Below are 17,039 nucleotides of genomic sequence, written 5' to 3' on the forward strand. Positions count from 1 at the left end.
GGTAGGCAGGTGAGAGAAGACAGATGAGGATTAGGCCCAAGAGAGGACGTAAAGGAAGTCCTTCCCTTTCCTTCTTTCAGATGTCCTGTCTCCAACAGAAAATGTCAGGGATAAAATATACGTGCCTAGATTCTGCCCTGCCTACTAGACTATTAGCTTTTTTTTTTTTTATAATGAATCATATCTTCATTTATTTCTCTACTGCCAGGCCCAGTATATGCCTGAGAACCGAGGTAAGCTCTATGAAGAGCTGATGATCAAATGCAGACTACATACACAAACCCCTCTGGTCATTACCATTAGGTACAATATCCTACCACTTCTTCATATACTCCAGAAATCATATACTTAGAATTGGAGAGAAAAATAGAACTTAAAATAGACTAAATAGGAAACTAGCCTTGCCTTTGGGAACTTCCCAGTTGATATCATAGATAAACTACATGCAGCCACAAACTTCAGATCAAATAACCTTTAACCAGACTTTGCCTCAACCTTCCAATGCTATGGTCATCCTAAAATTGTCACCACAAAAATTAAAATTCTAACTCTCAAATCTTAAATTCGATGATTTTCTACTTCCCAGTTAGACCTCTAATGCTTGTGCACTGTTTAGGAAACACTATAATTGCTTTGTTTTCTCTGAAGGGTTATTTTTATATCCTTCCTGATACACTCCCTACTGAGACAGTTCCCCTGATCTCTGCCTTTCTTTTCTTTGAAATTCACATAGTAAACTACAAACATAAAAATAAAATAAACAGGGCCAAAAAGTGGAAATGGGTGGGTAAGGGAGTGGGGGGAGGGTATGGGGGACTTTTGGGATAACATTGGAAATGTAAATGAGGAAAATACCTAATAAAAAATAAATAAATAAATAAATAAATAAATAAATAAATAAATAAATAGAACTAGTGCACATTGGAAATGTAAATGAGGAAAATACCTAATAAAAATATAAAAATATAAAAATAAATAAATAAATAAATAAATAAATAAAACTAGTGCACGTGCAAAAATAAAAATAATAAAATAAAACTATAACCAGGTCTATCTAACCAAAGAAATAAAACATTTGATTGAGGTTACATTTATTATTATTGTTATTGTCACTTAAATTTTTAAATGTATTCATGCCTTTATCCATTCTTACCTCAGTTTTCTGAGCAGGAATCTTTCCTGTTTCAAAGACAGGCACACTACTTCAGATTTTATTACTATCACTCCTTCCAGACCCCGATTCTATCAGCCTTCTGTATAGTACCTTCAATCTCATTCCTCTTCTGGTTCTTGGTCTTCAGGCAATAGCTGTGTACAGAAGCACTGCATCAAAAATATTGGTTATCTTCCTCTCTAGCTTGCAGTCTACAGATGTTTCCCACACATAGTCAAATTTTCTTTCTTTTCCCATACAAGGGGAGGTTATCTGCTTGAGTGTCATCTTCCCTAATATGATTCAGAGACTCTCAATGCCAGTAACCTTAACCTGCTAGTGATGCTCATTCCATTGTACTGCAGACAGCACACCCTCCCGATCCACACATTTCTCTGTGATGGCCTCTTTGTTTCTAAATGTAAGGAAGGCATTTTCCCAGTGCATTGGTTTCCCTTTCAAACATAATATTGTTGGTAACTTGCCTGGTTAAAGCTGCTTTTCTCCCCTATGGAAACACCTACTTTTTTTTCCTATTGAGCATAGATTCTTCACTCGTTCTGCCCAGCTCCCCTTAGCTCCCCTTCCCCAAATACACTCCCCTTCATTTCTCTTCAGAAATACTTCTTCATTTTCTTCTACATTAGCTTCTCCATTAATTCTCTCTTTATGGGAATTCTTTCTTTGTCTTTGTCTTTAAGCAGGCACAATAATGCCAGCAAAGAGAAATAATAGAAACATGAACACAAGACTAGAAGCCATATCATAAAAGACTAACATTATAGTATTTATCCCAAGTATTTATTTATAGTATTTATTCCATGATGCTGGACAGATCAAAGTTAAACTCTAATTTGGAACATAAGTAAAATGGCTCCTTATATCATTTGTGATTTCTAGAGTTTTCCTTCTATTCTTAGTACCCTCAGGAAGCACATTGAAATTTGATGGTGACAAGAGTCTGGAGAAGGTAAACATACTAGTCATAATCCTAAAAGTGTATGGTATGTGAGTTGGAGACCCATGTCTTGATTTCTGTCTCCTCCAACTGAGAAATAAGAGCTGCCCTTTCAACCAGTGGGATTTCTTTGTCATCTATTCTCTACAAGCTTCTCCTATTTTAAAACAGAATTAAGAATGATATCTCTAATAAGTCACTTTGACCCATTCTGTACAAATCTGATTTTTTTTCATTATTTTTATTTTAGACTGTCTCTAAAAGGACAAAAAGAAATGGAAAATTTTGCAACTCCAAGTAATAATAAGAACTCTTGAAAAATATAGATTAATTCTAGTTCAGTTTCCTTTTCTCTGGTGATCTAACTGAAGAAGTCTTCCTAGACCTTCCCATCTGGAAAGAAGCTCTGAGAACTTCCCACAGAAAGCAATTCCCATTCTAACAGAAGCCCTTCCTTTGATTTATCTGTTTGTGTGTTAGTCAAAGCTCCCCAAATGCAACCTCTCTAGGAATAAGGGTCAGACGATGGAATACAGCAAATGTGAGCATGTACATCTCCAGAGCCTCTCTAAAACTTCAGAAAATCTACATTTATACTTCTATCCATACATGTTCAAGCATTTATAGTTACCATCTCATATCCATAAATGTGACATGGATACATAGAATCTACACCATCTTCCTTTGTCATACCTGACACTATTGTACTACAGAATTTAGGATAACCTATGCCTGCTTATTGGTAATACATAATATAATGTATTTCAATATTTGGTCATTTTTATATTCTCCTTTACTTATAAATACACTCTATCCACAATGTACACACACAAAGCATAACAAATGCATCATCATTAACAGACCATGATAACACTCTTCCTAATTATATTCTTATGAAACAGTAAACACATCAATCAACCAAATTAAAGGGCATGTTTTTGAATGGCGTGTGTGTGTGTGTGTGTGTGTGATTTTTTTGTAGCTTCATACACAATAGATGGGTACAGGGGATCATAGTTCTAAATAAAGTCTTTTCAAATAAGAAGTTTAGAAAACCCTCAAGACAAAAAATAAATTGGATATATCAGCCTCTTAGCCCAATGACAAGAAGTCTGAGATTAGAACTTTGATTCAGATAGGAACCTATCCTTTTTCCTGTGGTCCTTGGAATTAAAAGATATATTGGGTCCATTTGTGGATGGAGATATGCAGATTAGAAAAATGACCACACTGACACTATCTGGATAAGAAGCACTGTGGTCAGTCTGAGGGAGGAGCACTCACTGTACAAAATGTGTGTCTTTTCTTGGTAGCTGGCTGTGCTGTGCTGTGGGTCCAGCCGGCAGAGCGGCCTCAGCTCATCTCTCTTGCACATAAATTTATGAATCCCTCCAAATCCCCAAACACCTGCAAGAAGGAGAGGAACAGGAAGGTGACATAACTAGCTGGATTGCATCAGTGAATAAGGGAGTTGTTGGAAATGAGAATTGCTCCCAAGAGGACCGCATTCCTGGCCTCAGTAATTTTGATGTCATCATCTACACACACCAGTGTGTCAATTCTTCCTTGACTGGGAATGTCAGTGCCCTCACATGATTCAGGAAAACGCGCACAGGCATAGTCACCCTGAGACCCACAAGTACATCCTTAGACACTCTTGTTATTTACTGATATTTATACTCTATGTATTTGCAGAAAGTCAAACAACCACATAAACATTGAATTTTAATAAATGACACAAATGTTCACACCTTTAGGGGGAGGTATAGTTATGCCACAACTTGAAAAATTTCCAAAAGACAAGGTGAGATCATAAGTGGTTAATAGGATGGGCACATGGGTAGACAGAAACAACATATGAGCATCTTTTCATAGGCAATAGACAGTGTTATGAACAAACAGCCATCAGTTCTCCTCAGACAGGTCAGGTTCTGAAGACAAAAGGAGGGCTCACAAATACATAAATGCTAAAGTAGCTCCTAAAGAAATCTGGCTGACATTAAAGAGAAGATCGGTGTGTACAACAAAAGCTCTATTCCTCAGAAGTTGATGAGTTATTTGGTGAAGTATCATGGTATTAGAGTGAGTCAGTTAACAATTTGCACAGTGCTTATGAATATGAAAATCCATGGGAAACCATTTATCCTACAGTAATAACATTACAATCAGAATAAGATGAATTAACCATATTACTACTCTAAAAGGCAAGGTTTATATTCTCCATATGGGAAGTGCTCAATTGTTATATTTGGAATATTCCAGAGTCCTGAGTGGACCATTTTTTCAGATAAATTCAGTTAATGGGAAGAATTCAGAGATGTTATCTCTCTGTCCCAGGCTTACTCCTGTCCCAGGAGTGTCTCTTGCATAGATCACACCAGTTTCATTACTCTTGTGCTGACTCCACCTCACATCATTACACAGTAGTGGTATGTGACTATTGTAAATCTTCAGAATGTAGTACCATTTGCTCTTCAATTCCTCAGTTTCTTTAAGACCTGCCTAAACAATTTCTCTACAGAATTCATTTTGAATTGTTATACTCATCATTGGAATTTTATCTTGCAGCGCCATCTTCAATGCTATTTTTTGTGATTCTAAAATCACAAATGTAATTTGGATGTAAGCACTTCCAACTGTGTTCCATTTTTGCCAGTCAGTACCTGAGGCTATAGGACATTAAGAACATGATCAGGAAGGGGTTTGTATGGTTATATTTGTTTTATTCTGGGGTGATATTCCAACAATACTTCTCCACTTAAACACAAGTGATAATACCAGAAACATTAGTTGGTTCCATGGTTCCATTTTGCAGCTTTCCAACATTTCTTGAAACAAGTTACTGTATGTTCTTAAATTCTTCAGAACAAACCAGATAAACACTCTCACAGCCCTTTCTCCAAGGAGTAAAACTCAACCTTTCCTCTAAACTCAGGAGAGCCCAAGTCCCCCTAAATTCATACCCTCTCCTGAAACTTTCAACTTTCAGCTTTGTGGCATTCTTTCAACACTGTACTATTTAATAATTCTAAGCCACTCCTTTTCCTCACCCAGGCCTAGGGGTAGAAGCCATTTCCTGAATTTTCTGCTTTCAAGAATACCTTTGAATTTTCTTTTGTCTGTCATGCCCTCTCACATATGGTTAATAACTCTGCAAATGGATTGTTTGGGTTCTTATATTTTGACTGGATAATAAATGGACTCTGATTTTGTTGCTTTCTGGAATATTACTCATATACATCTGAATCCATCTATTAATAGAACATGGTGTGCACTTAATGTGTGTTAACTGGAAATATAATTTGAAGTTGCCACATCTCAGGATTGAGTGAAAAATGATTGAAACATTGAGATTGGGTAGTCCTGGAGCAGAAGCCTTGCATTTCATTGTTGAGGCACATCTTAGAGAGTGCTGCATGATTCAGGCTTGTATCCTCTTTAAAAGAATGCATGAACCTTACAAAGGGAAATTAGTGATTTGGATGGACTCATAAAATAAGTACAAATGGCATGACCACTAAAATCAAATACATGGATGAGAAAAAATGAAGCTAAGCTTTTTTGAATATGAGATCACCAAATAAAAACTCAACTATGAATATTGGATAGGTGAGGTACACACTTAACTAACCATGGAACTTCCCTCTTCACTAGACAAGAAGTCAGAGGTCAGTGTGATCAAGTGAAGAATAGAAGGCAATCAAAGGCTGTAACTCTGAAAGCTTGGCAACTGTGTGGTTACATCAGACCATACGTTGTTCCTACTGTTCATCAGAGCATACTTTATTATCTGGATAAGATCCCTGAAATTGAGACAACTTAGTTTCAGTTGAGAATTTAGGAAGAACTAACTCCTCTCAACACATACAAAGGGATAAGAATTTTTAAAAAAGACATATTCTTTTTACTATTTCCTGGGTTTTCACATTACCTAGCACATAACTTTGAGGTTCCTCAGGTATTGAGCCTCACAGAGGCTGACCACCAGTCTTCAGGTAATGTGCCATGTTGGGGTGAGAATATTTACTGAGCTCATTTTCCTCGAAAAGAGCTCATGTTTTAATTGTACTGGTAGTGACAGACCTCAGGAGACCATAGGTCCCTAAAGAATTTCCAGGCTAAAAGTCAGCATAAATGTTCTCTCTCTGTGGGGATTAAGGTGAGATATAAAAGTAACAGGCATAAATTCACTTCAGCCAACAAAAGAACATGTTCTGAGTGCTCATCTGCTTGTGTTCTGGTGAGTTCTAAAACTTTGTGGGGTTGAGACAGTTGATCTCTGAAATCCTGCTCTGATAGACAATTTGAATAAGAATAGGTGAGAGTGAAGAAGACTAGGTATATGGTGTCCTGACAGCAGCATCCTAGAAGAATGAACAGAGATTGCAGAAATATGAGGGGTTGGAAAATGGGTTCTTACTCTAAGCTGTCACTCAATTTGCAATCTCCTATATATAGCCAAGTAGCTCATTTCATGTGGTCAACTTCTAAGCTTCCAAAGTCAAACTTCCTAAGGTTTAGCAACATTGTCACAAGTTCAGGTAGCAAAGCAAGACTCAGAACTCAGAACTACCCACTATCCTTGGTCCTAAAAGCTTAAACATGGGTAATCAAACTTTTCTTTTCCATTTTCCATTCTAGGTGGTAGAAATAGTCTTCCCCAAAGATGACATAACAGTCAGTCATCCAATACCGAATAAGTAACATTATACTGACTAAACAAGTGATATTTAGGAATATATATGTATATATATATATGTGTGTTTAGGTACATATGTGTATATACATGCATATAAAATAATGAAAATGTGCTATGAATCTGAAAGAGAACAAGAAGGGACATATGGAGGTTGGAAGCAGAAAAAACATAAAAGAACTTATGTGATTATATTCTCAATTTAAAAGAAAAACTAATATATACCTCACATAAAATCATTTTTGCTGAAATTTTCAATATGGCCTTTGAAAAAGATTGTTGTAAAGGTCCCTGGAACATTTAAAGGATAAGAGAAGTCATTTGGGCATAACTACAGATGAGCCAGAAGTTGTGAGGCATTTCTAATCTTTTCTAATTTGTGCTATAGGATGAAATTTATAAACAAACCTTCTTAGAAACCAACTCTGCATACTTCTCAATTCTTTCCAGACCCATGAAAATCTTCACAGATGTTCATTACCTAACTAAATAATATTTTTAAAGCTGAAAAGGATTTATGGAGTTCCTTAACAAGGCAGCCATATATTAGATACAGTGATTTTTTTTTCCAAAGTGAATTTGGACCAGAGCTGGGGTTAAACCACTGACCTGCTGCCAAAGGCACCCTCCCCCATCACATTAGCTTTTATATGGCTACAGTAACATAAATAGTATAATTTTCAGAAGCAAAGGAAACCACATTTGACTCTGGGGCTGTACTTCTTCATACATGTCTGTTTGAGTCATCTATCTTACTGCTCAAAGGCTTCTGGTAAACCTCTGCTCAGAGATGAAAACTGTATTTCCCATTTTTTCCTTCTCTTATATCTTAATGATTCCTCAAGATCCTGAGAAGATCCAGAGAGAAATGATGTTGTTTGGGCCACTTTTAAGACCTCCACCAATTTGATTTACTCTTTTTACAGCAGGGAGGGCTGTGTGCAGCTCTTAAGGAAGAGTGTTGCTTTTATGTAAATAAGACAGGGATGGTCATAGAAAGTATGAAAAAAGGTAAGAAAAGGCCTATAAAAAAGACAGACAGAGAGAAAGATCTTGTAAACTACGTGTCTATCACTTATTCACTATGACCTATGATACCAGCATACATCATAAAGACTATTTCCGTATCCATCAAGGATTAAATTTGCAATCTATCGAATACTTCTCTGCAGAGTACCTTGCACATAGCATAGTCAACACAAAAAATGTACTTTTTCTAAACTTTGTCTATGTTCTTTATTCACTGATATCCAGGAAGCTCCCAATCTCAGCACCACCAATTAAGGAAAGAGTGTAATCATGGATATGTCAGGCATGATTTCTTCCTCAAACTCTGAACTTAAGTTCGAGATTTAGAATGATTTTGGCCATACCCTTCATACAGACTCATACTTTAAACCTTTCTTCTCCTCTATGTTCCTTTGTAATAATTCAATTCTCTTCTTTGTTTTCTAATTCTGTTCTATGTAGCTCTACAAAGAATTGGATTTGGCATAGTAGGACTCATCTTTAGTCTAAGTACTCTAGGATTAGAGGATGAGACAGAGGCATAACAAATACAAGGACAGCATGGGCTACAAAACCTAAATATAGAAGTAGTAAGATGAAAAAGAAAAAAGTCAATTCTAGATGACCAGTCCTGAATCTCAAAGACTTAGTCCTTAAGGGTATGCAGTTGTTTAGTACTGAAAACAGAAACTCATTGTTAGCACAGTGGAGTGACCACTGACTTGCTAGGAACCAAAGTTCTTAGTTTTCCCCAAAGTCAAGAAAGGCTTCCTAAAGAGGCATATCCTTATACTATCTCACTGACTTAAGTATTAATACCTGGGCTCCCTGGTCCTTCTCCTCCTCCTCCTCCTCATCCTCATCATCATCCTCGTCATCATCCTCTTTCCCCATTAGATGGACCTTGCAAAGCATAGCCTGACTTTATCTATTTGGAAAGTAGAGAAGGAAGGAAACAAGAGAATGGTATTTGTTTCTGTCAGAGCACTAGGCATACCTCATCACTACTGACCTCATGCCTAAGACCCTTCTCCTTAAATCACTTTGAATTGACATGTTATGTGTGACAAACATTCTGGGATTTTGGACAAAGGAACATAAGTCTAGTTTTTCCATGAATTTCTGAAGTTCTCCAAAAGGAAGGCACCCTTAAAGCCAAAACCAATCCATCCATATGAGAAGTCTCCTAGCATTCTCTATCCTTTCCCATCATTGAGATAATGAGCATGTCAAAAACACTGATATGATAATTCACAATATAATCACTCACAGAGTGATGGCTATAGTATCACATGTAAGTAGTGCTACTAAAACATCTGAGAGAAAATAACCTATATACATGTAGCTATAAATGTGAATAAACATATCAATACTCATACATGTGCTTGCACATGTAAATCCTGCCTATACATCAGGTAAACTTAGAACATGAAAATAACAGGATGTGTGTACTTTTATATTATAGTGGAGGAAGAATTCAGGGTTACATTGTGTGACAAGATTAAGATTGTGAGCAAGAAAGTGGGAATCGTTGTTTTATTAGAGATGTATGGGAGTCAGGCTCAGTCTAATATGGAAAGACATGAATGTTGTCTTTTGAACAACAGATATTTGGGGAGTGTTTGAGAATATATGAAGGTGTAGAAGTTTCTTTTGGCACAATGGCATCCTATACTCTGAAAATTAGTATATCTGTTAGATATTTAGAATTTATAATTTTTCCAAAAATAGATCCTACTTTAAGTTTCTGTACAAATATATGAAAAATTCTCCTACTCTTTGTTATTGCTCTGTTTTTCTCTACATCATATCAAATTCTATTAATTATATTTAAATTTCTGCATATTTAATAAATCTTATATAAATAAAAAGTTAATATTTGCCTTCCAAGGTATGGTGGTTTAAATATGCTTGGCCCAAAGTGTGGCACTATTTGGAAGTGTGGCTTTGTTGGATTAGGTGTGGCCTTTTTGAAGGAAGTGTGTCACTATGGTTGGTAGGCTGTGAAGCTCCCCCCAAGTCAGAAGAGTCAGTCTTCTCCTGACACAAGGTGTGTACTATTTTGATTTTTTAAAAAACCATTTTTTTAAATTCTGTGCCAGTGAAAACTGATGCTTAACTACCTCAATCTCTTATTGTTCCTTCCCCTTCCTCCCAAGTATTCAAAATGATAAATGCTAACTCTGGGGTCTAGAGAGTTGGCTCAGCCATTAAAAGCACTTGCTGCTTTTGTAAGGACCTTGCTTTGTTTCCCAGAACCTACATGGCAGCTCACAACCATCTGTAAGTCCTTCCATGGTATGCAAACAAATGCAACCAAACACACACATTTAAATAAAATACATAAACCTCTAAAATTGTAAAATAAATAAATAAATAAATAAATACACTGGGGAATTGTCTTCATAATTAACAAAATATCTGAATTAAACTGTTCTCAGGACATGTTTAAGCACTTCCAAGAGTTACTGGTGATTCCAACAACTGCTTCCCTTCTGCAACAACGAACCTTTTGAATTACTGTTTACATATTTCTCCTGAATGATACTTATAAAATTTATGAAAAAATGTAAATAACATGGTAGAAACATGTCTCATGGCTAACTGTTTTTTTCTGAAGTATTATACAATATCATTCTACATCATGAAACAGGGAAATGCTATCCTAGTTTGTAGCTGATCATAAAATAGTGTGCCAGCATTAGTCCCAAACCAATGGTTTCATGAGTGCTCCAGCTTTTAATTGTAAACACTACCTCACTGTATCTGATAATCCTGAGTTTCTTGTCCTCCAGTAAGCACAGATCTTGAAATTCTCCAAGCAAGAAGATCTGACCCTGAGACACATCCTGGGTTCCCCCTGTGATGGCGCTGTTCAATGTCACTCACCCTGCCTCCTTTCTCCTGACTGGTATCCCTGGTCTGGAGAGCCTCCACCCCTGGCTGGCAGGACCCCTTTGTGTGATGTATGCCGTGGCCCTTGGGGCAAATACTGTGATTCTGCAGGCTGTGAGAGTGGAGCCCATCCTCCATGCTCCCATGTACTACTTCCTGTCCATGTTGTCTTTCAGTGATGTGGCCATGTCAATGGCCACACTGCCCACCGTGCTCAGAACCTTCTGCTTTGATGCCCGCAGCATTGCTTTTGATGCCTGTCTAGTCCAGATGTTCCTCGTTCATTCTTTCTCGATGATGGAGTCAGGGATTCTGCTGGCTATGAGTTTTGATCGCTATGTAGCCATATGCGATCCCTTGCATTATGCCAATGTCCTCACCAATGAATTCATTGCTGGGGTGGGCTTAGCTGTGACTGCTCGAAGCTTCATCACCCTTTTCCCTCTGCCCTTCCTTATAAAGAGGCTACCTATCTGCAGATCCAATGTTCTTTCCCACTCCTACTGCCTGCACCCAGACATGATGAAGCTTGCCTGTGCTGACATCACCATCAACAGTATTTATGGACTGTTTGTTCTTGTGTCTACCTTTGGCATGGATCTGCTTTTTATTTTCCTCTCCTATGTGCTCATTCTGCGTTCTGTTATGGCCATTGCTTCTCATGAGGAACGCCTTAAAGCTCTCAACACATGTGTGTCACATATCTTGGCTGTGCTTGCATTTTATGTGCCAATGATAGGAGTCTCTACAGTCCACCGTTTTGGGAAGCATGCCCCACGATACATACATGTCCTCATGTCCAATATCTACCTCTTTGTGCCTCCTGTTCTCAACCCTCTCATTTACAGTGCCAAGACAAAGGAGATCCGCCGTGCCATATTCCGCATGTTTCGCCGTATCAAACTGTGACTTACACATCTTTTTATAGGTTCTGATGATTATGCTGCCTATAGGTTCTCATTAAGATATCATTATGATTAGTTTTCAGCATTAGCATTATCCATATCATAAGTATACAATGGATATGTAATTAGAGGGCAAGCTATGAGACCAGAAAACTGAAAGCACAAAACTTAAAAAATAAGGGGATATAAATCAATAAGGCATTCAGGTAACCTCTGCATCATCTGCAGAAAGGTAAATGTTAGAGACAAATGAGTAGTTATGAAATGTTTTACAGTTAACAAGGTAGAAATTTTTTTAAGTAATTTGTCTTGTGACAATTAGTTTTACTGGGTCATCAAATGTGCCATGTTATATTCTAAAATCTTTATATGCATTGACTGACTTAGTGTTCATATTAATCACATGAGAGACAGAATGAATTGCACAACATTGTATAGACATTTGAGATTAAATTCATGTCTGTTTTCCATTCTAATGGAGAATGTGTATGAGTATCGTTTCATTATCTGTATGAAGACCATTTTATTGTCTAATCTGCACTGCATAAAGTCACCACTGTTGTCTGGTTTTCTTCTACTCTACTGCTCTAAGTGATCACAGATTGCTTTAACTTCAAGAATTAACTCTGATATACTTTCAGAACTCACTTGAATAAACAAAGATGACCTCAGAAAACTGGCAGCTGCTGACACTGAGAACTTTCTACATCTTTTCTGTCTACAGCATTTATCTTTTTCCAAGAAGGGCAGGACTCCGATGTCTAAATGTCATAGACATCTAAATCACAGACCTTTCTATAAGATGGGCGATGAGCCAGAGGTCTGGTTTCTCTTGTCTTTCTCCTCCAGATACCAATTCCATGCTAAAAGATGTCAGAAATTATGTTCTATGATTGTTAGTTAGCTTAAAAAAAATCCTGCAATATGCCACATAATACATTCATGATTTACAATTAGACAATTAAAAATAATTCTTTCTGAACTTATTTTACAATGATTTTTCCTTATGTGTCATTTCTTTGATGACAGAGTGCTAACATACACTGGGAAATTCCTTAACCAAATTTTGATGAGCTCAGACTAAGTTTTTGCTTACTTCTAGCTGAAAAATTTAAGTGGGGATGACTATGGAATGTATCTTGTCAGAAAATTGAGCTAGAGACTCAAAGCAGCAGAGGCCACCATTGATACAACATTTTCCTTTGATTGTTTGTTTGGTTGGTTGGTTTGGTTTTGGTTTTTCGAGACAAGGTTTTTCTGTATAGCCCTGGCTGTCCTGGAACTCACTCTGCAGTCCAGGCTGACCTCGAATTAAGAAATTCATCTGCCTCTGCCTCCCAAGTGCTGGGATTAAAGGCATGTGCCACCATTGCCCGACTTAACATTTTCCTTTTTATGTAAAACTCTATTGGTTAAATGTCAAAGACGAATGTTGGGTAAAAGGGGAAGGAACTTTTTTTTTTTTTTTTTTTTTTTTACTGTCCAAGATTGCTTCTTTTTTGTTTTTTCAATATTTTATTAGATATTTTCTTCATTTACATTTCGGTTTTTGGGGTTTTTTGGTTTGGTTTGGTTTGGGTTGGGTTTTTTTTTTTGGTTTTTCCGAGACAAGGTTTCTCTGTGTAGCCCTGGCTGTCCTGGAACTCACTCTGTAGACCAGGCTGGCCTCAAACTCAGAAATCTGCCTGCCTCTGCCTCCCAAGTGCTGGATTAAAGGCATGAGCTACCACATGCGGCTTCATTTACATTTCAAATGCTATCCCCTATACCCTCCCCAGGCCCTGCTCCCCTACCCACCCACTCCCACTTCTTGGTCCTGATGTTACCCTGAACTGGGGCATATAAAGTTTGCAAGACCTAGGGGTCTCTCTTCCCAATGATGGCCGACTAGAACATCTTCTGGTACATATGCAGCTAGAGACACAAGCTCTGGGGATACTGGTTAGTCCATATTGTTGTTCCACCTATAGGGTTGCAGACCCCTTTAGCTCCATGGGTACCTTCTCTAGCTCCTCCATTAGGGGCCCTGTGTTTCATCGAATAGATGACTGTGAACATCCACTTCTGTATTTGCAAGGCACTGGCATAGCCTCACAAGAGACAGCTATATCAGGGTCCTTTCCACAAAATCTTGCTGGCATACGCAATAGTGACTGTGTTTGGTGGCTGATTAAGGTATGGATCCCCGGGTGGAGCAGTGGGAAGGAACTTTTTGTGAATGTTGATAGTGTTAGTATTTGTGAGAGTCAGATCTCAAAATACACCCATGAGGTCAATAGGAAATATATTTACTGGCCTACTAAGTTAGTTTTATAGAGTATGGTCAAATAATATATCAAAATTATTCAAAGAGAAAATAAATAGGGATGTTTAGACTACAGTCAAATGTAACTGTACATTTAAAAATAGCTTTTGTGAGTCATATAAAAAACTCTTATCTTGCTTTAGGATACAAATAATAATTTTAGTGGCGTAAGATTTTATTTTTTAAATAAAGATATTGATGAAAAGAAAAGGGTTAAAGGAAGTACTAAGAAAGACTCTTAGTACTGATGGCAAACCGAAGACAGGGAAGGGCCTGCAGTCACTTGAAGTGGCAGGGTGACTTGGTACCCAGAGGAACCTACCCATTCTCAGAGGTGAAAGAGAGTAGGGGGTGGGGGAGGGATTATTTGAGGGCGGAACTGAGAGGAGAGGGAGGATGCAATTAGGATGTAACGTGAATTAATTAATCAATTAATTAATGGAAATTTTAATTTAATGTTACAAATATATACACTACATATGTATGCATATATACATATATATTCATATACTTATGTGAATGTGTTACCTTTCTATAGTTATGAGTAAAATACTTTTAAAAAGGAGAGAAAAAAACAAGGAGCAGGTGACTAAGAGGCACCTCAAATGTCCTCTGGCTCTGTCCACTTTCTCCCGTTCTTTCTCCTTTATAAAACACAAGTTCTAATGCTTTTCAAAAACACAGAGAAAAGGCTGGAGCTTTGTTTTGCTTGTTTTGGCTGTTGTGGCTATTCATATAGTAATTGTTACAGCCATAGGTAGGCGACCCCTGCAACTATAACCCTAACCAGACCAAAGCCAACCACCACTGGGTTTTATTGTTGTTGTTCTGTTACAATGTTTCCTATGAACTCACTAGTTTTTCATATTGGAATAACAAAAATACCTAATTTAGTCCCAGGAAAAATATTTAAAAGGCAATTCCTTTATTTCTTTTTTGTTAAGTGCCCCTAGACCTAGTTATAATTTGAAAAAATGAAGTATTAGACAGCATCCAAGCTAAGAAACACTGTGAATAGTTCTTAGTTTACAGAAAGTATGTGTGAGTATGGAAGGTCATACATCTACCCTGCCTTGTTCTGGACACATGGCTTGTCCTCCATGGCAAAGATTGATCTGAGAAGCTCAGAGTAACAATTCCAATAGTACAGAAGACTTCATCTCTTGCCTTGTGCTTAAGGACTCCATTATCTTTAAGGGGTTGACACTGTGAGTTTGACCATGCTCCAGTGAGTATAAGGGCAACACAAGTTGGAATTGATTTTTTTTTCATCTTCTGTTTTCTGGGAGGCCATAAGGGTTAGTAATGGACCTGGAAGGACGGAGAAGTGAATGTGATCAGGATGTATTATGTGGAACTTCCAAATGTTCAATAAGAACAATATGTTAAAAAGACTCATAAGATACCTATGACAAGTAAAATCTAATAGAGAACATAAGAAACCTGCCAGTCACATTGTAGGGACTTCCATAGGAGCTCAAAAAAGGAGAGATTCTTCTGAAATAGTCCTCAGAAGAAGAGAGCACCCATGACCCTGGAAGTGCCTGGCCAATGGCTTAATTTCCTATGTACCACAAGGCAAAATCAATGAAGTGATTTGAAATCTGATCAGATCATCTCAGACCACAACTTCTCAACCGCAGAAGCAGTTCTGCTGGCCTGGAGATGGTCTCACCTACCATGGCTTCATAAAATACACAAAGCAGGACACAATGTGTTCATCTTCCCACTTAGGTTATGCAACCCATGGGCATTTCTCATCAAGCGAGGATTCACTTGGCTAAAGAAAATGTGATAGGTGTACAAAATGGAGTGTTACTCAGATGTTAAAAGCAATGCCATCATGAAATATGAAGGCAAATGGATATAACTAGAAATAATTAGTGAGGTAACCTAGACCCGAAAGACAAACATGGCATGTACTCACTTATAACAGGATGTTATCTGTAAAGTAAAAGACAATCATGCTACAATCCACAGGTCCAGAGAAGCTAAGTAATAAGGAAAGCTTAAGAGGAGGATGAAAGGATCTCCTTAAGAAGGGTAAATAGAATAGATGTGAGGAAACTGGGAGTGGGTAGGTTGGGAACAGAGGGATCAAGTGGAGTTGAGGGAAGGAGAAAATACTCTGAGAAATGACTGGAATCGGGAGGAGGGTATTTTGGAGCAAGGTAGAAACCAGTGCAATAGAAACTCCATAAAATCTATGAGTGTAGCCCTAGCAATGACTCCTAGTAACGGAAGACACAGGCCTGCACTGACCATCTTCTGTAACTAGGCAAGGTCTCAAATGGAGGGATTGGGACATCAAGCCAGCCACAAAAACAGCTAAAGCTTGTTCCACCAGCAGAGTGTTCTGGGAGTAGAACCTAGCAGAATCATCATCAAAGAGACCAGAAAGACTTCATCTAGCAACTGATGGGAGCAGATTGGGAGTACTACAGTCAAACATTATGTAGAGCTCGGGGAAAGGGAGGAAGAATCAGAGGAACCAGAGTGATCAGGGACACACCATGAGAGCATGACCCACAGAGTCAACTGACTGAGATTCATAGGGACTCACTGAGATCAGGGAGCCTTAGGGGTCTGACCTAAGTCCTCTGCATAGCTGAGTAGCTTGGTGTGCTTGTAGGAATCAAGTGGGAACAAGTGGGAACAAGTTCTGTCCCTCACACTTTTGTTTTGAGTCACTTTTTGTCTTATTGGTTTGCCTTCTCCAACCTTAATATGATAGTATGTGCCTTGTCTTATTGTAGCTTATTATGCAATGTTTAGTTGATATCCCTGAGAGACCTGCTCTTTTCTGAGGGGAGGTGGATCTGGAAAAATGAGGGGGAGAGACTGTTGGGTGGGATGTAATATATGAGGGAAGAACAGAAGAATTGGGGGCTTCACTGCTCCATTATCAACAGGATATGTTTCTAAATTATGATGAACCATGAACTCAGAGACCTCTGTGAATCTCAGGCTATCTGTTGCTACTTATGCAACTTCTCCATATTTAGTAAATAAAATATATGTTCCTTCCACTATAAACAGAGTATTAGTTCATCAGGTATATGTGATAAAATAGAGGAAATAATTATCCACTAAATGAATGTTTAATTTATTGACTTCAT

General features: G+C 37.8%; 1 protein-coding gene across 1 annotated transcript; it reads left to right on the forward strand.

The window, feature by feature from the left end:
- The first annotated feature begins 10,605 nt into the window (after positions 1-10,605).
- LOC110298873 (olfactory receptor 51I2) lies at positions 10,606-11,665 on the forward strand. The gene has a single exon (XM_021168394.1). It carries the CDS (start codon positions 10,681-10,683, stop codon positions 11,617-11,619), a length of 939 nt encoding a protein of 312 aa, XP_021024053.1. The 5' UTR covers positions 10,606-10,680; the 3' UTR covers positions 11,620-11,665.
- Positions 11,666-17,039: the final 5,374 nt, after the last annotated feature.

Source organism: Mus caroli, chromosome 7 (genome assembly GCF_900094665.2).
Source record: "Mus caroli chromosome 7, CAROLI_EIJ_v1.1, whole genome shotgun sequence".
NCBI classification, from domain to species: Eukaryota; Metazoa; Chordata; class Mammalia; order Rodentia; family Muridae; genus Mus; species Mus caroli.

Bases quoted from the DNA above. Each gene is read 5' to 3' on its own strand.
- LOC110298873 (XM_021168394.1), top strand. From the start codon at position 10,681: ATGGCGCTGTTCAATGTCACTCACCCTGCCTCCTTTCTCCTGACTGGT.